General features: G+C 40.6%; 1 protein-coding gene across 1 annotated transcript in view; it reads right to left on the bottom strand.

Annotated features, from left to right (window-relative positions):
• The window catches only part of wtip (WT1 interacting protein), a 35,319-nt gene that overhangs the window by 7,854 nt on the left and 3,190 nt on the right, over positions 1–24,275 (bottom strand). The window contains exons 2-3 of the mRNA XM_066713997.1: positions 13,352–13,453; positions 1,971–2,038 (exon numbers count right to left, since the gene is read on the bottom strand). Of these exons, the coding sequence (XP_066570094.1) occupies positions 1,971–2,038; positions 13,352–13,453 (170 nt within the window). The remainder of the gene's footprint in view (positions 1–1,970; positions 2,039–13,351; positions 13,454–24,275) is intronic.

Genomic DNA, 24,275 nt, shown 5'->3' with positions numbered 1-24,275 from the left:
CATGTTTACATTTCTTTCACAGTTTACTTTACATCAAAGTATCTAAAAACACTTTGTGTTTATCGCCGGCAAGTGCAGTTACCTCTGGAGAAGAACGAAGGAGCTCCAGAATGTCAGTATAATGTTAACCAAGTAAAAGTGGGACAGCCACACACTAAAAGTAAAAAAAACAAACTGGGGAGCACATCATAACAGCTATTCATTGATTTTTATTTTTTAATCTCCCAAAAAGGCTACTGCCAGGCCTAAATAAGATTTGCTAGTGCAAGTCTTATAAAAACATCATGATACTTGGTTTTGACTGACATAAAAAATATATATATTTTAACTTCTGATTAAGTGTAATTCATTCTGCAAGTATTGTGTTTTTATTGGACTGACCATGTCCGAATAATACTTGGCACAGCCCATAAAAGGCTCAAAGACCCCTTAAATTCTGACCTAAAGGCTGGGTTGTTACTGATACAGCTGTTATCAGATTGATGCTTTGATTTGAAAAGTAATACACATTCCCCAGACAATGGCTATATGGCTGCTCCCCTATACAGTTGTTATTTTAGTTAAATCAGCACCTGTAGGGGGTGCTGCTATGCAGTTTATGTTCAGGGCTTGTGTAGCACACTGAACACACTACAAGTACCCTGTAAGGAATTGTATTTCCTTCTCTATCTATGTTCAGAAAAGATGAAGAAGCTTTGACTTTTGACAAAACACCCCATCAGCAGCCACAAAAGAAGATTCAGTTGTAACACTAACTCATCACATTATTCCTCAAAGCCATTTTCATACAGGTAAGGCAAAACAAGCATGGGCCGACATCAAGCCCTTCCATCTCGTCTTCCTTACGAGTCCTGTGGCTATGGATAAAGTTATCGTGCCATGCTCTGGCCTATCAATGAGACCAGCCATCTGGACCCCCTGCTCCCAAGGTCACGACCCCACTGAGTAGTTGGAGCAGGTGGACATCCTGTTCAAGTGGGCGGCAGGGCCAGATTAAGAGCAGCTCCTACCACAGCTAATTCTACAACCCCGTTACACACAGACACACCATCTGGCTGCCGTTTGATATCATAGCTGGGGTAGACACTCACTAATTAGCACGGTGGTGGGGGTGATACAGTACATACAGAAGAGGAAAAACCTGTAGAATTTGGATGTAATATTTATGAAAGCAATCAGCCGCCATCTTTTTATTTTTTTACTACACTTCTCATCTGTCCATCTGCTTTAAACTAATTAGGACCCATTTTTCTTCTACCATAATAATATTAATTAATTATCCTTATTTGTCAGTGGAATATGATCATCACATGCCAAGGCTTAACTGTGTTCAGGGCACCAAGTATTACATTTTAAAGTAGGGAATAACCTCTTTACTTTACTTTTTATACCTCAGATTTAAAAAGTTACTCAATGTCTGAAGCTCTTGCCCCAGTGTGAGGGAGATGAAGTGTTTATATGCATGCTCCAAAATGCACTGTCCTTTAACTCTGTTAGCACAAGCAGCACAATTAAGGTGTCTTGAATTAGATTACTGGTAATAAATCTATAATTAATCTACATCAAACCGCACATGAGAAGTGGCGTTTGATTAATGCTCGCCCCATTACTAATGAGCCAAGCAGCAATGGAAGGAAATGCCATATCACTTCACAACCTGCTGCTGATCCAACTTTTCCCCAACCGAGTCCCATTGTGTCCCATTCTGATGAATAATAGGATAATTATTACCCTCTGGGGGGGAAACATTAGTTAGATTAATATACGATTTAATGGCATTCATTTCCTGTTTTTAATAATTAAAGCAAACTCCATAATTTCTCACATGTAAGAAACAATGCTGGAAAGGCTTCAGATTTGTGCTGCACAATTGTGTAGCTCCGGCAGAATCATCCATACAGACAGACAGGCTCCAGACGAAAGAGCCAAGCACTGAAATGAAGACCAATAAATGACACTGTGTAACTTACCAAGAAATCTTCTTCACAGTAGACCTTCCCGTTGACGTTGTAGAAAGCCTTCCCCCTCAACCGTCTCCCTGTGAAGAGAAGCTGAAATGTGAAGGGGAGCAGACTGGGACAAAACGGGTCTGTTATCTTAAACTTGTACTATTCTAATGGTACATTACACAAACTAGAGTTTATTTTCTGTTGAAGGGACACAAAACAAACTCAAGACCTCTTGTTTTGGCTGTCATGAAAAGTGACTATGGACATCAGCCCCTTCCAGTAAAGAAGTGAAAGCCAAGCAAAATACACAAACACTGTAAAAAGAGGCTTCTAGACTGAATGTGAAAAAAGTAGGAGGAAAACAGGATGCGTACAAAACACAGGTGTCATTCAGTGCTTCACCCACAGACTTCAAAAGCACTGCAGCATGCTATTTACTGTCCTAGCACATCTCTGCACTGTGGGATCTACTGTGAGAGGTCCTTTTTCATTTATTTATTTTTTAATCAGCGTGGGCACGCAGTGATCTAATGCAGACGTACGAGACAGAGAATGAAACAGCATTCTTGTATTAGGATCTCAATAGATGAAAAAAGCAACTGCATAATAAATAAATAAACTAGTCATTTATGGATCCCCCAGGAAGGGAACTGTAAGGCCGGTGCCGACTGAACCACGGCTGGGGAAAGGATCGCTTCAAGGGAAGGACAGAATCTGTGCTTTTGCCTCATACCTGGTTAGACTTTATTCTAGTAGCCTCTTCCAGCTGAAAGCCCTTCAAGTAATAGGTGGATACACCATTTTATCATCCACTTGCCCCACGCGTGCTCGTCTGTGAGTAAGTGTGTTCAACAGCTGACGCCACCAGCAAAATCCTTTTCGGAGCAAAATACTAAAGCTACGCAATTTTCGGCAGACACAATTTAATTATAATTTCCATTGACCCCCCCCCACAGGTTCCCCGTCCAATGCCTCAAATTGCCAATACAGCCTGGAGGGGGTTTATCCTCCACAATGTACACTAACCACGCACTTTGCTGGCTTAAAAGGTGTAGCAACATCAGTACTGGGATGCACCCAGACACCGATACAGTATCACAGGTGATTCTTTCACCGTATTTCATCACAAAATGCATTTCCATTTTCCATTGGTTGCAATTTCAGTTATAACATAGTTAAGGGGAATGGTAATGCCAGGAATGTATTGGAGGTAGGTTCAATCATTTTGCACATCACCATGACTACTGTAGATTCGCCAAAGCTAGGCTGCCGTTTGAATCACAGTGAAATCATTATCAGTCCCTGAGATGTAACTTATTTTTTTTTTAATCCCGTTTCCATAAAAGCTGTATGTCTATATGGCTGCAAAATGTATTATACAGCACATCTGCAATTTGACTGCACTTGAAATTCCTCCAGAGTTTTACAGATCTTCAACAACCTTAAGTTATTTTAATGACTTTTTAAGGGTCATGGGAAAGCAAGAAAGACATTCTTCAAGTCTTCTGTTTATTAACTCGCTAGTTTACCTATTGCAAAAGATTCAGGAGGTGAAAAACATTTGAACATTATGAAAGTAAATAAACAATTGAATTGCAGGGACAGGGAATAATAATAATAATAATTAAAAAAAAAAAAACACAAACACCAGAAACAGTTAGTAACAATTGGTTTTCTTAGCTTTTTTGTTTTTAAATATACAAAATAACCATGTCTGTCTCTGTCTTATCAGACTTCAGTCCCATTGGAAGTGGGAGTCATTAAAAGAGGAATAAGACAACAGAATCGTATAAACCGCAGATTTAAAAAGGCAGCAGCTCATACAACGCTGCCATCTCACAAACTACCATGTGCTTATTTACCATACTTGCTGCAACAGTGCCCCCAAAATGTCAAATGTACAAACTCTGGGGCTGGAAGATAAACACAAAGCAGCACACAATCCCCCCTGTTCTAACAGCGGTTTGTTCCTAAAGGACCAGAAGGCCTATGCAAACAGGGACATTCTTTCAGCCTGAGGTCACTGGCTTGTCCTATTCATCCCCCCGCCTAGGCACTGGGGCTCAAGCTCTGGGAGCTGGGAGGGGCCTGGCCAGCACTGCCTCTCTTGCTCTCCTTTGTCACAAGAGATGGCTGTGCACAAGAATCCTTCTGGAGAGAGCAGCCCAAAACTCCCTCTACTACACATACAGCACTGATGTGTCCTCTTTCTGGCACAGTTGCTTTGGGCTTCCTCTAGTATGTGTTCAGCAGTTGTTTTTTCCTTGCAAAGTTGTTTATTTGCTACATTACTGAACCACTCCAGTCAGTATAAAACTTTGAAAAGTCTTATTAAGTGAATGTGAGGAAGTGTGACGGGGAAAGCCATTAGTGTAACAACACTCATACTACCGGGTAGGTACGATGCAATGCTGAAATTCTTCCCTCACTCTCTCAACTGTTTCTTCTTATTCTCATTGTATAATTACAGAAAAGTTAAATATTCACTAAAACATCTTTAGTTTTTAAATTGTAGATGGTATCTTTACTTAAATTACTAAGATGTGGGTTTAATGAACAAATATTTAAATGTGAAAACACAAAAGAAAAAAGAAAGGGAATGTGAATATCCCAGAAAGCATTTCATGTACAGGAAGTTCAAGAAGTTTAAATAAATAAAACGTCATAAAGGTATCCAGTTTACACAGTGAGTAGATACTGTATTTGAACAAACCCTGAGTCACCGCCAGGCCATCAGGGTGGATGCAGAGCCAGCGCAGCCCATGAAGGGGAATCCTTGGGGGATTTTGGGGGCTGGGGCTGAACAGATGGCACGTGAGACAATTGCCCCAGAAGGATGTCAGTGTCTGGTGCCTGGAAGGCAAGCCCATTGATTTCACTGTATGGCCCAGCTTCTTTTTCACTCTTAAAACCTTCTCCTAGAGTGGAAGGGCTCCGAGGGTCTCTGGATCATCTTTCGTCTTGTACGGGGGGGGGGGATTGTCTCTAGCTACTCTTGACAATGGCACCAGGATACACAAGTCAGTGTTTATACAATGGTGCTCTCCAGCCCAGGAGAAAGAGAGATTAGTGGAGGTGGGGTGGTGGTGGTGGAGGAGGGGTGTCCAAAGCCAGATGCCTGAGCTGGGTATGTAACGAGCATCAAACGAAGCCAAGCCCCCTTCATCTATATTTAGGTGTTGCGTTTTAAGTGAGGAGCTTTCTTCGGCGTCACTCCATTCCTTGCAGTGCAAGGTGGTCATGTAGTCTGCTTAATTAAACCACTTATGGATTAATACATCTCCCGATTCCTTTAATCATCTTAATTAGTTATTCTATTAACAAAGATTGATGAGTTGATTAAGCAGCAGCAGCAGCCACAGAAATGTACTTAGTCAGGCATCCCTTTATTACAGATATGTCTTATTCTATATTATTTCCTAGAATGTGTAACTAATTTAAACGTTTCAGTTTAGTAGTAGGAACACACAATGCGTCAACAAAAGAGCGAAAAACAAAAACGGCACTTATTCCCAGAACTATTTATAAAAATAATACTGAAATCATAATACCAGTCAGCCTACATGATCAAGGAATACAATGACATTCTTCAAGGTTTACTGCTAAACTGAGAATGCAAGAATGACTAATTGAGATCATTAAAGAAATGGGGAGATTATTAATCAATAAGTGGTTTAATTAAGCAGACTACACGCCTACCTTGCACTGGGAGGAATGAAGCCTAAAAAAGTTGGTTGCATAATGCGCAACACCCCATCTATCAAAACTAAAGCAACATGTTTTAATAATTATACAGCTCAGAGATATTACAATTTTAACGTTGTGACAAATCAATCATACAACAAAATATGGTGGTGTATTAACCTTTTCAAAACAAATGCATTCCCTAGCTGCAATCTTCAAAACTCCTTACTTGGTGGTTAATGAGAAAAAAAATAATAAAAGGGAAGGAATCAACTAGTGGAGGATTGTGAATTTCAAGACGCAGATAAGAAAAGCATTTCAAAACTGCTGCTTTACTTATTGACTTATACTATACCAGCACTGGAAGCTATGGATGAGTTACTTGGATTAAAATACCCAGGGCAGTCATGCTATAAGCTAGTTCTCTTAGTTGGCCATAACCCCAAAGGCTTCAGCAGGCTTGCCTTCTTAACTGTGCCCCACAGGCTTCCTGCATCCTGGCATTTCCACTGTGTTTCTCATGATTGAGCGGGAATAACAGCCTCTTATTGCACTGTCCACGAAATCCTGGTTGAGGGAACCGAGTCACAGCTGGCTTCTCACAACCTCAAGAGCACTGCTGTGGTAGTACCTGGTTTTGTTTTAAGGTAATTCCAGATAGCTTAGGAATGGGCTGCTCTGTGAAGCTGGTTGTTTACCTCCGGGCTACTGAGCAGTATTTCTTAAAATAATACTGAAACAAAGGTCTGTTTAGTAGAATGAAGATTATATGCCATTTATCGCTTTCAAACATTTTAAATGCTGTAATGATTAAGAATAATAAAGTGTCCAGTGTCCAACAGGTCTCATTCGGTTGATTTCCAGAAAGTGATAAATCCCAGAAAAAACACACATCATACAAAAATATTAATATTGATTTATGGAGGTACTGTGGAGTAGTTACAAAAGTCACTCTAATAAACCTGGCATACAGGCCAAATCCTCCTATCCCTCCTGACTCATCAGAAACTGGTTTAAAATGAAACAGAAGAAAACAGATGTTCTTTATTTGGTGGAAAAGCACTGTGTCATTTGTATAATTCTTGAACTGGTGGTGTTTTTCTTTTTTGAATTGCCTGAGCTGGAAACAAAAGAAAAAGCAAACAATGCTTCAGATACATCCGACTATTGCTTGTCAATTATTATTTTTTTTAATTTAGATTTTTTTCTCAATTTGTGCCGAGACGCGTTTATTAACTGGAATACTGCAGCAGCCGAAAGAGGGTCTTGGGGGTGGTGGGGGAAATCCTGCAATGTGCAATGGGATCTAGCTGAGAAGGACCAATTAGATATCAAAATATGTTATGCCAAATCCTCCATTAAACAAGAATTTTGCAAACTGTAGACAGAAGTCATTGAAAATATTCTTCCTTTTGGTCCCATTAACACCTTACTAACAGAGGGCTTGGCTTGCCTGAATAAGCAAATATTCCTACCTAAACTGGAAGTATTTCATGTAAACTGACGAATGGTTTCCACCACAATTACAATCTTGGGTTATCAGTTCCCTGTTGGTCTTGGAAGCGGTGAACATATTCTTAGAACCATCTGGTCAGACTTGTATTCCCATTTAAAACCTTTATCTTTATTTGTTCTGCAGCCTTTTACCCACATGTGTGTTAGCACAGAACTTCTGAGGTAGGTGTACTTCCCCTATTAAACAAACATGGGTACAGTGAAATACTCGGATGAATTTAAAAAGTCATGCAAATCTACTCTGTACATTAGTTCAGGCTTGATCTTTGCAAACTGATTCAGTATTCCAGCTGTCAGAATTGTTGACTAACTATTAATAATCCCTTCAGCACCTTGAGTTAGGTGTTGAAAAGTGTTTGGTGAACGAGCGGCGCAAGTATGTTAATGTGGCACAAAATCAGGAGGGGAGTTTCAATGTGTAACAGGGTGGGAGAAATGTTATAAGTGTGTGTTTTAAAGGTTGGGAGAAGTGTATAAAAAGCAAAACTTTATGGAATAAATACATAACTGAGTCTGTTACATTACCTAAAGACAGAGTCCAAGTCACTGTGGTTTCAAGTTCATCTATATCACTTAAAACAAGTTAACTTAAACTTGCAGCATAAACACACTGTTCCAGTAAAGTGCCGTATGATGTATGGTTCTACCAACACCTACACATTCCTGTGGTAACACAAGTAGTGCCAGGCCTGTGAATGCCTGAGTGTTACTGATAACAGCCTGTGAAGGTCAGATAGCCGGACTACTTGTTCCTTTTAGAGAGAATAAAAAGAACAACTTTCATATCTACGGGTGGTCGACCAAGACAAAACAAGGTCCACTGACGAGCCGGCTGTTTAGTCCCAGAAATCACATTCCTGCAGGCGGAATGGGTAGTGAAAGTACAGGGATACAAGATGTCTTACAGAAAGTCAAATATTTCAGCAAACATTCTCTGTTAAGGGGCAATGCAAAAACAAGAGCAGAAGAAAAAGAAAATTGCAAAGACACAGGCCTACATCATAAAAAAGACATGCATCATAAAGGCCTACATTCAGAGTCCCTCTCTTTATTCCTTCCCGTTTTCTTCTTAATTAGAGTGTACTAGACAATTCATCATCTTGTTTATTTTCTTTAAAATGCATTGCATAATTATAAATGTTTTTATTAATGACACACGGGAACAGAACGTTAATGCCGAGCCAGTTGACATAGCGCAACAACAGACAGGAGATCTACACAGGTTTGACTCTTGGAGAGCAGCCCTTCTTGGCAGGCAGGTACAATCCTTCTATTGTTTCCCCCCGACACCATTCTTTCTGTGCCAGCGCAGGGTAAAGGGCCCCGGCAGCTCTCCTCTCTGATTTACGGAGGATGAATGTACGCGCCACATAGCTCAGGGTTCAGCTGGCGGGAGCTCAAGGAGATGAAATCAATTTTCCACTAAATCCACTTCCTTCCTCCACCCCTCCCTTCTAGTCGCGAGCCAACAGCCCACCAGCCAGGAAAGGCAAACTCTGAAAGGTAACACACACACACACACACACACCGAGGCACACCATATTATTGCCTCTTTTCTCAAACATGTTACTCCCCACTAAAATTTTTCGGTCTTTATTACTTTTGAGCAACTGAAAGAGATTACTTCCCCCATTGTGCCATCAATTACAGGTGAGTTTTAAAATTGCATGAAAGTAGCAAGTAGCAACAGAGGCAGCTTTTGTAAATGCTCCCAATGTGGGGAAATTATATGTATGATATTTACAAAGCCCTAAGGCTATGATTCCTCACTGTAGGGCTTCCAAATATGGTGCAAAGCCTAGGCTCCGGACTGACACACTCTCCAAGTATCAAATGTATTTTTATTATTTATTTTTTAAAGGAGTAGTCATGTATGCATCCTTGTCCACACACATTAAAACACTTACCAATACGCTAAGCTTAGACTTGTTTTGTTTTATTTTCCCTCAGAAGAAGACAGAACCACAAAGCGAAGTTTCATAAGTCATCACAAAAGACAAATCCCTGTAGGCTCTTAAATGCTTTGTTTCTGCATTCATAAAAAAAAAAAAAAAAAAACATTTTGCAAACAAAGAGCCACACTACAGCTGACATATGGAGTCATGGGAGAAATGCAATAACAAGAAAACGCCAGGTGTGTAAACCACTTATTAGGATTCGTATATTAAAAATGGAAAGATTTCTATTGAAACTTACATAATATTTCAGCTTTGAAATGCCACACATGCATGGACAGGAAGTTTATATTAGATAATGAACGATGTGCAGTACACATGCAGTCAAAAAGGAATGTGAGCTTTAAAAGAAGCAGCCAATTCCTATACATAGTTTGATCTTATGAGATTTCTCCAGCTGCACGACTGACAAAAGATTTGCGTATTTTATGAGTTTGCCAAATGGCCCGCCTCAAACTCTGTTGAATCCACAGAATTGTTTCTCTCGCTCTCTAGAAAACAAACTACAAAAAAAACCTTTCCACGTCTGTAACCACCAACCCCCCTCTCCTCCTCACCACCTTCCTGCTGAACAAACACGTCTTTATCACCTGCAGACTTCGCGGTTGGAGAGAGAGCCTGCTGACTGCCTTGTATGGGAGATGGTGATGAAAATGATTCATTAAGTTTGTGGCTTCCATTGAGAATTGAGAGGGGAATTTCAATCCTGAGATTTTTTTTGGGGGGGAGTGAGCAAGTACAGGCCTGCTGGCTTCTCCTCACACAACTGCTAAGCTTAAGCCAAAACACCATTTCTCTTTCTCTGGCGATCTCGGCATCCTCCTAACCCCCCAAGATGTTTTTCTGAACACCAAGGTTGGGAAGATGCATCTGTGGTTATACCTTCGGTGATTCGCTGCACTTTTGCCCTGGACAGAACATATATCCAGAATCCGAGTCTGAAATAGACTTGAGGCAAACCACAAGGTCCTGGATTAGGATGATTTTCATTTTTTTTCTTACAGGGAGTGGCTGGTGTAAAGGGCAAGTCACGTAATAGCCTACTGATTCATCTGGTAATTTACGTGAAAAGCCCACATTAAATTGTGGGACCAATTGCCTCAAGAGCCAGACACTCATTAATGTTCTGAAAAGCCTTCTTTCATCCGTTACTTTAATGGTTGACACTACAGTCTAACCGGGACGCAGAGCAAGATGTGGATTTAAGTTTCCCCGTTCCTTGACATGGGACTAGAACAAACCGTGATTTATTCACTGGATTTATTGTGGCCCCAATTAAATAACTGTACCTTCTTCTGATTGTGTTGTGAAAACTGCTCAGTCAGCAGTCACAAAATTCAACTTTGCCGCCCTTTAAAACTAGCAATTAATTTCCAAATCCCTGTTCATGGAGGTGACAAGATCTTACATGCATGGTGTACAATCATAAGTATAAAAAGCCCACTTTAAGGCGAAAAAGCAAAGCTGGATGATTAAAAGACTCTTGAGCGACTGTGGTTGAGTTAGAAGCGGCCCAGTTTGGATGCACAGTCGGAGTGGCAGGAACAATCGACAGCAACCAGCACTTTGGGCTGAATGGCTCATGTGTGCTCTGCTCATTGGCCAGCCCTGCCTGAGGCCTTGCATGGGAAACGTGAAGGAATTTGAGTGTGTTTACGCAGGACCCATGCCAGGCCTGCCTCGGTGATAAGCGGCCCTGGTACAGTTTGTGTCTCGCGTCTGATTTAAGGGCCCCGGGAGGGCGATGGGGGACAGCATTCCTGGCATATTTACCACAACTCAAACATAACCTTCTGCTTTAGGTGCTGCAGCCGCTGAGAGAAGAAAATGCATCACCAAATTAGGTCTCAGTCTGGACCTTAGAGCACAACACACGCAAAATCACTGGGGGCAAGGTTAAATACATAATTAAGGAGGCCTTGGATAAAATCGCAGTGATTGTGGGAGATATTAATCTTGTCATTCAGTTGAATCTCCCCACCTCTTCCACAAAGATATCAAAATATTTCCCCAACAGGCACAAGTGAAGGGAAGCTGTTGTAATTTACTGCTCCAATATACTTTAGTAATTGTGGAAACAACACCGTGTGGTTGAGCTCAGCAAGGGAAGGGAGTGTTGGAAGGCAGGAGGGAACACCCTGGCAAATCTGCAGGACGCTCATCATCTCTGGTTCTCATTTGATTTATTTATCGATAATTTCACTATACAGGCAAAATGCCCGAAACTAAACAAGCTATTTTCCACGAAGGGCTTCCTGGCTGGTATACAGCCCTGCACCACACCCGTTTTTCAGAAAAATAACACAAAGTCAAGATGATAATACCTTACCGCTTCAGTCTTTATTCAATATTTTCAAATTGATGCACTCTACTGCCGATTACACATGTACATGTACACAGCAGAAGTCAGATGTTGTGCAATTACTGTATTAGCCTAACTCAATTGAGACAAGAAAATAACTCTACAGTGGCTTTTTCCTACTGGTTGCCACTCACTTCCACAGAAATAACCTGAATGATACAATATATGCTCTTTATTTCACAATGAGATCACACAAATCTAAATTAAACCTCACTAAAATAAGGTGAACCTCTCTCTCTACGAGTACAGGCTTCTTTAGCTCTGAGCACGGCACTCAGGAACAGTAGCTGACCATAGCTCGAGAGCGATTGCCTCCTCAAACACAATCCCTCTGAAAGTAGCCAGCCGCTTATTAGGCGTATAAACACAGACGCCAGCTGGCTGTCTAATTCACAGCCCCTGGGTGGATTTTCTGTACTTGTGGGACTTTTAAAAGCATTTAAGAAAGAATCCAGACTATCTAGCGATTGCTGGTGTGGCCTGTTGATGGAAATAACAAAGCCACGAATGGGCCCTCACAGTAAAGTTCCCAAATCAATAAAAAACACCATTGCAGTGTTTAACTTACATTAAAAGGCAAGCCCAGTCTCAGTTTTGTTTCTTTTAGCTGTTCTAGCAATCTACTAGAGACATTTTTTAGCCTTGCTTTTCACTTGCAAATCTTACTACTTTCAGTGTTGCCAAAGACACACAATGCAGCTGTGCAGTATAGAGCAAAACCTATTTTTGTCTTTGCAATATCTTAATCACTGGCAACATGCAGTTTTTATACACACCATATTTCATTTGGCCATTATTCAATCGCAGCTTTAAAGCCTTTAACAACTTTTTAATTAGCTGCTAGTTGATGAAAGGAGTGAAAACACTTTTCATTGCATTTGACCATTCTCAATGTAATAAATGTAATGTAATAATTTGTCAGCCTAAGGGCCTTCTTCTCCATGTTGATAGAAAGTTAACTAACGAGTACTTTTAAGACTAGTTCCAAGGAGGGGTATTTATTTTGACAGTATTCCATGCTCATATAATTTCTATTTATGTTAATGTTTTGAGTGATTCAATCTTTCAGGAATTGAATACAAGCTTAGACTTAAACAGTTTAAAAGGAAGTGAAGACAGTCCATATATCCATTAACAGTACATGAAAGTTTATCACCTAAACTGTGTGCTCATGCATGAAAGATAGGGAACATAGTGTTAATGGGGACACCATCCTGCTCCCGAGAGCCTCACTGGGCTCCCCAAGACACACACTGAACACAGGCTGTCTGAACTCATTCTAGACAGATGTTAGAGCAGAATACAGAATGAAAGAAAACATAAAAAGAACTTCCCTCAACTTCAGTGCTTGCTGCAGTATGGAGAAGTTCAGATAAGAACCCCTTTTTTGTGGAGGGAATCTCATTATATTGCAGACTTTCACATTTGATCGAAACAAGATGAAAATAGATCTGCAGACACTCCAATTTTTGAAAATCTGCATACCCTGGTCATGTGATAAGGGCTATTAACTTCATCAGCAATCCTCCTTCCCATTTGGGATCATTTCAATTCACACACACAGAGTAGGGAGAGGACCTTATCCATAGCAAGCGTGTCCTTTCAGAATCCAGCCTGAAACCCACGTAACTGAAGAACTCTCCACACTTGGACCAACTAGTCACCACATACTCATAAGCTGATTGCATTCCTGTTCTAGTAACCTCTGAGTAAGATAAATCATCATTCAAATCACCATTCAAATAGGCAGAGAACCAAATCAACTTGGAATTTCCCCAGATGCTTAGAAATGTAGGCAAACATTTTCAAAGGACGTCTTTCTATTTTGGCTACTCTATGGAGAATCCACTTATTGTTTATATCCAAGAAGTTGGCAAAACACTTACCACAGGAGCAGCATGTGAAGCAATTGGTGTGGTAGAGGTTCCCCATGGCCTGGCAAGCTTGGCTCGCTCCATACACCCCCTTTCCACATTTTATACAGATACCTGTTGGAGAGAACATGAATTGAATCAGTGTCAAAACACAAATCAATACAGGCAGCCTGCAGTTAAAAAAATAAAACCTTGAACTTGAATTGAAACCTTTTAAACTTCTATCAACTGTATAATGGGCAACCAATCTAGATCCATGAAATAAAAGCACTTTGTATTTTGTCAAGTCAATTGTGCAAGTTAGTGACCAAGACCTGTGATCGCTTAGACAAATGACGATGACTTGGATGTCAGGATAGATTTTATCTGGAAGATTACAAGTCAGAGCCTGTAATCAGTTTCTTATAAACAATTTCCAATCATGGCTGCTGCTGGCTTCACTCTAATCCACACAGGAGTCTCCTGACCGAGCCCATCCCCATCTCACACTGTCTTTGGAAACTGCGAAGATCAGATGTTTCAGCCTCCTGTTCCAGATTCAAGGCTCTTCTCCAACAAACTCACCAAAAAAAATGTAGCCTGGCTCCAAACCAACTTTGGAAACTTGCTTTACATTGAGCTCAAGACTTGAGAATGACCTCTATTCCCCCCCCCCCCCAGTGTACTAACATAACCTCACATTTTTCTCTTTCCTCTGATGGATTGTGAAGCCATTAATCCCAAAGGGGCCCCGAGAATTACAGGCTTGTGTCAGTGATTCAAGACATGAATGGTTGCAAGAGCAGGTTGGCAACAGACAGCTAACCTCACCCCCGCCAACAGGATAATTTAAATCTGAATCAGGACAAATTATAAACAATCCCCATTGCTCAAGGACATCCTTAGGCTTCTGCTGGGGTCAGAGAGTTCCTTAATTTAATAAGGCACAACAGGTTCAGATTCCCATGAAACCATAGTGCATCAATGCCACCGGCTGCACTGGGGATCATGACATGATCTGGCAGTGTGGTGGAACGTGATCCCAAAGGACGCAACATCCCACTGGAGAACTGATCCGGGCTTGCTCGCTTCCACAAAAATTTAAATACATTTTTGGGTTGTTTTTTTAAAACGTTAGCACAGTTCTTTGATATACTTTATGGCTGCTGCATGCCAACTCATTAGCAAACTTTAAATCTGCTAGTTTGGCAACACTCTGCCGTTAAAATCACTGTTAAGCTGTTTACCTATCCCAGAGAAGAAGAATAAAAAAATAAAAATCTAAAAGGGAGCATGTGGCTTGTGTTTTGCTGAGCATTGTGGTGGACATGGTTGAGGATGCATTTTGTGTTCTTTGAGTTTGTGGATAAAGCGAACAAAGCTTGGCCAATATTAGTGATTGTTTGTGTGGGCAGACATTGGACAGTTTCTTCCGGGTTTTTATGCATTCTGTATTGATGAACAATCATGGAAACCAAGGGTCATACTGAATGGTAACTTCCTGCATTACTATTATTTATTTCTTGGCAGTGCTGTACTTTGCACTTCTTTCAATGCTGATGTTATTTAAAATATGCTTTGACCTTCCCCTGCACAGCTGTAACTCAGGAGAAGCTTTCAACAAAGGTACCTAATCAATCTGATCATCATGAGGACCCACAGGAAGGGATAAGATGACCATTAATCTGTTCTGGGCAGTTACTTAATCGATCCAAAAAAATGCAAAAAGCACTGCTGTCAAATCCTCAAATGATGCACATACTCTTGTGTGAAAAGGCGCTAATTGGTTTAAGTGACTAAGCACATTTATGCAAAGGCTAGCGAAACTGAAATGAAATGGACAAGAAAAAGTGAGGATTAGTTTCTGGGAGTTGCATTTGAAAGTCTAAATAAAACTTGGCCGGAATTCCCAGAGTCCATTCCTGACGTGCCCTGGGTTATGTTTTTAGAACCTTGTGAGAAACTAGGAGGTTAGAACTCCTCTGGAAAAACTGGAACTGAACGCAGGCCACAGAGAGCTCTTCAAAGCTACAGAACATTTTCCACCTGAAGCGGGTGATTTGCACAATAAAGCAGCAGGAAAGTGGTGCAGAATCTGACGCTTTTTCCCCAGGGGAGCTAATCTGTTTTTCAAACACAGTGCAAGAGAAACAAAAAGCGCACCAACTGCAAAGAGAGAAGAGGGTGGAAAAAGAAAATAAACAAAACAGAGAATATATGTGTTAATATAAACAGACTCAGTGCTTTTGGGGCTAGAGGGATAGTTGCCAGTGTAGTCTTTTTGTGGTTGTTGTTAGTAAAAGATTAATAATGTACAGGTTATGCTAACTTGTACAAATATTGCTTTTGACAACTCTGGCTATGGCTGACTGTTCTCGTAAGCGGGACTCTTCTTAGGGGAAGGGAATTGGTGGAGTAAGCCCTGGGTTTTACTTCTTCTAAATAAAGAGATGAAACAGGTTCTGTTCAGCGGCAAATTCCATGCCCGTTGTCATCTTGAAAGAGAGCTATAAATGGGGTAAGGTACAAGTTAGGGGTTTTCTCCTAGTTTCGCATTGACAGCAAACACATCCTGTCTATAGTACATCACATACAAATGTTTTCCATTCAGGGACTGACATTAAAAACAGGCATTTTGATGGAATTTGGATGAGTTTCGTTCCAGTTTGCATGCCGAACAAATGGTACCACACTGACAGTTTGGTAGTAGGCCATATTCCCTACGAACCAAAGCAATTGCAATTTCTTTAGAGATTGTTTATGTATGTTTGTTTTTAAGTAGAGTAACTGGGGATGTAGAAAACCCAAAATGTATTTATCCACTGTAAACATTTTAAACTATTAAAATATTATTTCCTTCAAAATTGAATTTAAGAAGATAAAACCAAAATCTCACTTAAACATAAGGCAAGCAATTCCAAAACAAAATGTGACCCTATAAGCAAGGTTTAAAGACAAAATATTTGTTACAGATTAGAGACTTAAAGACCATTTTCACACACTAAGTTCAGCCGTTTTAGCTGTAAAGCATTAAGTCACATCCTTAGAACTGGCTGAGAGGCCTGCCACTAAGAGTGCTGAGGAATTTTGATGAAGAATTTTCCCATTTGGGGGGGTACTAATGTTTTGCAACTATGGTCTCTATGATATCAGAGCCAACTCCCCAGGCGAGCATTGGACCAGGCATCAGCACGGACACCTTTGTTTTAAGTCAACACCACTTAAACGGTGTGAGGTCACATCTCTTTATCATCAGGACGTCACCTGGCACACGTACACCCTTTTCCCCACAGACCAAATCAAAGGCGGCTATTCTTTGCAGCCCTGATAACGGGAATAATAGAGCAATTTGCTAACCCCGGGCTCCCTCAGACTTCCTTCTGTGATAGGAGCAAGGTCAGCAGTCATGCTATCTCGCGCGAGCCAATAAACTTGGGAAGTCTGATTAAGAGTTGCATACTTGAGAGGGGTAGGGAGCTGTACACTTCGGGTAGGGGGGAGGTACGGAATTTAGGGCAGGTGGTTTCTTACTGATTGGAAAAAGACCTTTGGTAAACTCAAGCTAGAAAACTAAACCACTGTCTTAGTACATTCTCAAGGACATCTCTAGATAGCATCTTCCCATCACATCCCTCTATGGTTCCTGAAGAGGAGGGGTTGCCTTTCCTAATGAGGGATGAGGTGGGCTGAGGTCTGGATTAAATGTAGATCCCAATTATTTATCATACTGGGAATCTGACCCATGCAATTTGTCAAATAAATAAATAAACAGGACATAATAAACAAGTGACAAATATTGGCTTTTCCGCTCAAAATACTCTCTGTGAGGTGGTGAGTACTGTATTAGTATTCAATGTCAAAGTAATGCCAGAGGAGACCTTGTATCATATCCACCCATCTGGTTGTCAGACTGACTGCAAAGAATATAAGAGCAAACTTATTCAAAATATAAATAAAATAAAATAAAAAAACTTTAGAGGATGCCCTTTCAAATGCTTCACCACACGTGTAAAAGGGACATTCATAACATAAGGGGAAAGCTTGAATACTTCTAGAGCCTCAATTTCACAGGCAATTCCTCAACTATTATTGCTTTTTCTAGTGAAATTCAAATCAGGAATATGCAGACCTGCAAGAGAACTTTGTTTGCTTTTATTTCAATTTCAGCACGATAGCAGTGTTGTATTTGAGGGAACCATCATTCCTTGTGCACAATTTCAAAGCAAAGAAGAAAGATCAGTAAAATGAAGCTGTCGCCGTTTTCCTTTAAAGGTCTAAAAAGTGAAAGGAAGCCTACAAATAAATGCAGACACTGTCCTGAAGATACCGTGCATCTCAAAAGACTTCTGCAGCAGAATACCAAAACAGAGGTGAACGCTAAAGCTTCTGGTGACCATCTGGCATTATTCGTCACATCATAACATTGATGGAAAATGACTAAGACTGACTAGAACGAATTACAATACTCCAGACAACTTCGGCTCAATGCATGTTATTGCAGCAGACAACTTCAGATGCTTAAAAAACAATGCTGATTTAGAAATACTTTGATCAATTGGTTGCAATCAAATGAGGAAGATTGGCTCCTCTCATTTGTACCCACTACTTATATTCCTGCGTCCCTGCCCTGGAAATGGAGACCCAAGCTATGCCAGCTTCCCCAGTTTTAAGAACAAGCCAGAACAGCACTACCTGTGGGTTGAAAGCCAAGATCAGCAAGTCAGTACAACTAGACTGAGAGCAGCCGAGGGCCCGAAGATATGACTCACCGTGCACCGCAGGCAGACAGCCGTAATGAGGTGAGTGTAACGGGAGCAGCTGTTGGCAGCACTTTTACATGAGCTAGTTTCTGCACCAAGCTCCATTAGGCTGTCAGACAAACCCCCTCGTAAGTGCCTGAAGGAAAAACCAGCTTTTTCAAGCACACAACAATACAGTCTAGCTTCTTGCAGTGTCAGAAAGGTCTATGGAGGAGGGTGGCCGTCTCCAGACCTCAAAGGCTTGTGGGATTTGCAGGTATCTTCATTAACACGTAAAATGGCCTCCAACAATGAATCCCAGGTTAACAGGTTATGTCTTGTCCAGGATGAAAACTGGAAACCTCGGCCTTCCACTACCTAGACCTGAAATCTGTACCACTGACTACCTGATCAAAGGACACCCCCATTAGAAAGCTCCAGGTGCCGAGTTTATTACAGTATTTAACAGGGTCAGGGAAAACCTTGCAAGATTACATTAGTGGGAAACGGTGTAAGCTTGAAGACCCCTCTACAAATAGAGGTTGCTTCCGGACAATATCCAGTGGGCATATTCTTAATAATACATTCAAAAACACGAGGAAGAGGGTAAGTGATGTTCTCTTCCTGGGAATGGAAATAGTGGTCAGATTTGATGGAGAAATCACCCCCCCCACCACTTGTTGTGCAGTACCATTCCCAGCAATGTTTAAACAAATCCTCTGTAAATACAAAGGAAGTGGTCAGTATATGACAGAGGGTGAATGGCCAAGATGGAAACTTCTAATTTAATTTGTACGATTCCCCCGAATAAAAGCCAGACCACATTGATACTGTGGTTGAATGGCTCCGGGAAATACAGTTTGTGAATGGGGGAACAAATTGATGAAATAAAGATACTAAAAATACACACACACACACACACACACACACACACACACACACTTCTGTGGCCAATTATTGTACAGATGTCTATTCCAACTGCAGTGTTGTACGAGCATACTATATCACGAAGGCTGGACACTAAGGAGAAACTGTAGCTCAGATGAAATGCTTTGCTTAATTTCTTGGATGACTAAGCTACTAACAACCCATTATAATGAGCAGAGTGCATCACTCTCAACTCTAACCTTTGTTGAAAGCTCTTTAATTACACTTCTCATTAGATTCTTTTAAGTTTTGACAATCTAGTCACTTATCGCTGATGTCGACATTTGGTCTTTTTGCTGCGTGTGGCCATAATATTGGGCACAATTAACAGCAATTTTTGGTTTTGACCCAGGGAAATTTTAAATGAGCTTGAATAATTACTTCACTGTTTTACTTGGAATTCAAGCTTGCCATCCTGAACCTTTTTAAAAAAATACCTTTATCTTATAACTTCATTGAGTGAACATTAGATATAACACTCAGTGGAGAAAAGGGTTATAAGATATACCATGACATTATAGATCAACAAAGTGCATTTAAAAATTAAACTATAAAAGCACTAATTATTGTATTTAGAATGTACATGTAAATCCAACAAAACAATTGAAGGAATTGCTCAAAACTGGCCTCGATTTAGAGGACCTAAAAACGTAAAAGCCTCTACTCCCATGATTTACCTGGTTCAGCTCTACTGGATATAGAGTCCATTCATAACTTCATTGATTTCACATTTTCTTCACTAGTATTTGCTTGTAGCCCAGGCTGTCACAGGATTAAATTAACAGTATGGGTATACATAAGTAACACTGGGCCTCTGGGGGGAGGGAAACAAAACAAAACAAGGCTTATATTTCAATTCTACCAATTTTATGGTTGGGTGAAAGAAAAAAAATATAAAACAAACTTGCTTAAATAGAAAGATACATGCACAGTGGAGGAAAAACACTGATTTCAACCCAACTCCGACAATGCACTATATTATTACGGTGATTATTATTCCAAGCAGGTGATTGGAGTTCACCCCCACCAGTCTTGTCTGGCCAGCAAGCCAAGTGGCAGTGCCAGCTGTCTGGAGTAGCTAGCTGCCCTGCTGGCTGGCTAATGAAGAGATGGAGTGGGGGAGGCAGGGGGGAGTAGACAGGGTGGGGTTCACTGAGGCTTGGTCGACAGGCCAGCTGTTTATTAGAAATGCATTTGCACCAGTGCCACAACAAAAACAACAGTAACAAAACAGACATACTGTCAGGGCCTCAGGCAAGCAGCAACACAGCAGCCAGCTTGGAAACACAGGCCTTAACACTTTACTGCCCGAGCCCTGCGGTCACCAAGGGAACGGCGTTGTCTTTTTTGGACAGCGAGCTCCAACCAGGCCTAAGTTGCTCGAGCCGTTTTGAATCTCTGCTCTCAACCTTCATGTTTTAACCATTGCTATAATAACACTCATAAGCACCAGCTTTTGACATTTGCTTTTAGTCACTGGCAGCTCAAACTTGTATCACTAGAAATCAGTTTTTCAGACAGTCCTGTACTCTTTTACGCATGTATGGAGGGAGCTGACTATATACAGCTCTGGAAAAAATTAAGAGACCACTGCAAATTGTTCTTAAATCTGCACCTCTACATGTATGGCAGCCATTCCATTCATATTTTTATTTGGAATTTGGGAGAAATGTTGTCAGTAGTTTATAGAATAAAACAAAAATGTTCATTTTACCCAAACGCATACCTATACATATTAAAACCAGAGAAAATTATACTTTTGCAGTGGTCTCAATTTTTTCCAGAGCTGTATATATTACTTTTAACCGTGTGAGTGGCATGTTGTACAATGTACAGTTTACAAAAACTTTGTATTTGTATTTGAAATGATTTGAGGCATGAACATCAAATACCTTCCGATTTTGTTACTTTAAAATGGAAAACACATGCAATAAGCTAAAATACATGCTTCTGATTCAATACAGTCTTATGTAATTGAAATAGGCTTATGCAGGATGCAATTGTAGTGTCAGATGGTATAATTGGCTTCTGTACAGTTAAAAGAAGATAGAAGATAGAAGGCAAGACATCTTGGCAGTCAGACAACGATTCTAAGAAGTGGTCAGTCATTAACTTGAAACAGTGTGGACTTTGTTGGCACAGCTGACAAATATTAACCCCCAAGTTGCTCCATCAGTAAATGTGCACTGGAATTCTGAACATTCCTTTTTTTAGACATAAGTGACTCGGGCGGAAAAAACACACACTCAAATGACCACTGCCTAGCTCATCGCCATTACAGACAGAACAATACTACTGCAAGGAAGGAGGTGTAATTAATGGTGCAGTGTGAAAGCCTTCACAGAAGTAGACTGCAAAACCCTCCATTATAAAACAGCAAGGAGACCACAGAACTACTGAGTGGCATCCAAAACTGTCAGGGAGTATTTCTTTACAAAAGAATAGCCTGTGCCCTTCTCCGCTTAGTTAAAAATGTGCAACCAACCTGAAAATGTGTATTTTCCCCTAGTAGGTACCCATTCATCAAACAGTTTGGCATTTGAATATAGAGATTAGCAATTACACATTTCCTATGGATCATTTGGTTTTTGTAACGTTAGATCAACGCAATTTGACTTTAACAGAAGTAAACCTAAACCCGGCTCAGTTTAAATCTTGATGGTCGCCATTCAAGTGGCAGACACTCACTGAGGATGGTAACAACCTCCTGGAGTGAATATTCAATCTCACAGAAGACCATATACAGAAGAAAAGGGCAGGGTAAAATTATTCAAGTGAACACCTCACAGTCCCATTGGCTACACGTGTTTCAAGATGTTTTTAAGGAAGAAAACGCCAAACACTTTCAGAGAGCAGCAATGAATCCTGACATCAGTATACCTTGATCTACCCTTAATGAAGATCGGCTTGTCCCACGTTATAATGGGTGATTGAGTCTGCCTCCCCTTTTCCTTTACTGACCTTGGGGCGCAACAAATTTAAGCTGTAGCATAAAAACAGAGAACAAAAGAAAATAAATGAAAAATGCCCTTCAAGATACCATAAAAGTCTTGTTACAGACAAAGCAGGCACCGTTGCATATTTGCAGTAAATGCACTGTAAGCGAGAGGTCTCCTTTTTCATGTTTATGTGGCTAAACCTCATTTAATCCTCTTTTACACCAGCTTTAACATAATGAGTGCTCTTTCATTATTATTATAGTACAGGAATAAGCTGGAACTGCCAACGTATGTGCCGTAAAATCAGCATGAGGTGATTAGTCATTGTGACGCTTCACTCTGGAAGAAAGCCCATGGAAGCCCCCAACACATAAGCCAGAGCAATTACAGTCCAGGGAAGTGCCACTCTGCATTGCCAGTGACCTGTGGAGATTATGCAATAGTGGGGCTGCTGAAGTCTGGTACTCAATACTCTCCAATCACTAGTCAGCTGCTTCAGGCACAAAGGGGGTAAGAAGGCTACTGTCCGAGTTAATGCTCCATTTAGCTGAACTTCAGTCAGGGAATTAGCATTGTCTCCCTGTGAATTAGAACCAAGCAACACAAACCTTTTACTTCACTACAGACCTGTCTAAGAAACCTTAAATCCCCTGCACACACACATACACACAACCATACTGAATCACTGTTTATAGACATATCAGTATTACAACAGGTCTGCTCTGTACTTCAACACAATTTCATGGCCTTTGATGTACTTTCTTCCTCACTGGCTGACAGTTCAAAGCTCTGTGCTTCAGTACAACATTCTCTCTCCCTCCCGACTGAACAAACACAGGCTCCCGTTACGACAATGCAGTCTACCATCCCGACATAAGTGTGTGATCGCTTTCAAAAATATTCAGAGGCCCTGTCTATTATTTAGCGTCTTCATTCTCAAAACGGTTTACAAACAGTATATCGTGACGAGGAGGCAGGGGGAATCTTGCTCTCGGGTCTGTTTTTACAATGAATAGTACTTTCATGCCTGGTGATTCCATTTATTAGGGCAATTACAGCCTTCAAAGTCAGCGTACAAACAAACCGTTCAGGACAGATTTCTGAATAAAGACTTTTTATCTTGATGAAGGACATCCAGGAAAACCTGTGCACCCTCTTACTGTTGATTTTGAGCTCGGTAAATAGAGGAGCTCTTTATTTCCCCAGCTATATACAGTCACGATTACTTCAGCCATTCCTCAGAGCAAACACATGGTACACCCTCACTTCTCCAGTGCCAAGTGTCTCGGTTTGTAGTATAGTTAAGTGCAAACCCAATCCTGCTTTGAAATTTTAACCAGGTGTTTACTTCCAACAAACACGCAAAATCAAACTTAAAACATGAGCAGTAAAAGAGTTTTGCTGAAGACATCCAATTACATCCCATTCTGAGTGAGTCATCCCCTACAGATAACACGAAACAGAGAGTACCAGATAAGTCTTTTCAAGTAAGAAGACTGGGAAGAGAACGGCTTCTTTTCTGTCTGGCTCGTGGAGCTAGCAGGGTTATTACACAGTCTGTCTAATAAAAACATAAATCACACTCAAAAAAATGACTTTACTGTGGTTATGACAGATCGCAACAGGCCTGTATCGCAGTGTGAGATTTATCACTCGCAAACTGGGCCATTGTTGTTTTAGTTGAGATGATAAAAATAAAGGCAGAGCAGATGCCGATTAAAATTGATCAGTCTACAGAGAAGCATTAGATGTAACGCCAGGATAGCGCGAATTATTTTCAAGATCCAAGTCGGATTCAAAGCCTAGGTGGACTGGAGATAAAGGTACTGTGCTCTCAGAGTTGGTCAGATTATATTCAAGGAAGTTAAAGGGAGTGCAGACCCATTTTTGGATGAAATGTACATATGATATTCAGAGTCACGTCTCAGAATACGAAACAAAAGTATTTTTCTCCACAAAGACTATCCAAAACATCCTACTGTAAATCTTATGATGTTCGCCCTCTGTTTAAGTTTGTTTTTGAATGCATGGAATCTGGGCACAGCAGCACATCTTTTGAAAAGCCCCTTGTGGCACATTAGTTTATTTACATGGTGCTTAGGAATAAAGCACAAAAACAGTGCTCCTTAATTAATCTGATTCAGTCATTAAGAGACTAAGTGGGAATAATACAGATACATTCCCTTCTTCCAATGTAAACATGTGCATTAATGAGAACAGCATAATGAACTGAGATTGTTTGTCTTTAACATATTTATACAGTATATTAATAATACAAACACAACCTTGTCCACTGTTGCCTGTTGGAACAGAATCTGTGTAATAATTAGCATACAAAATTCAAACTCTAGT

The sequence above is a fragment of the Amia ocellicauda genome, chromosome 9 (genome assembly GCF_036373705.1).
Source record: "Amia ocellicauda isolate fAmiCal2 chromosome 9, fAmiCal2.hap1, whole genome shotgun sequence".
Classification (NCBI taxonomy): Eukaryota; Metazoa; Chordata; class Actinopteri; order Amiiformes; family Amiidae; genus Amia; species Amia ocellicauda.
The sequence above is the reverse complement of the archived record's forward strand: the minus strand, read 5'-3'. Positions and strand labels throughout refer to the sequence as shown.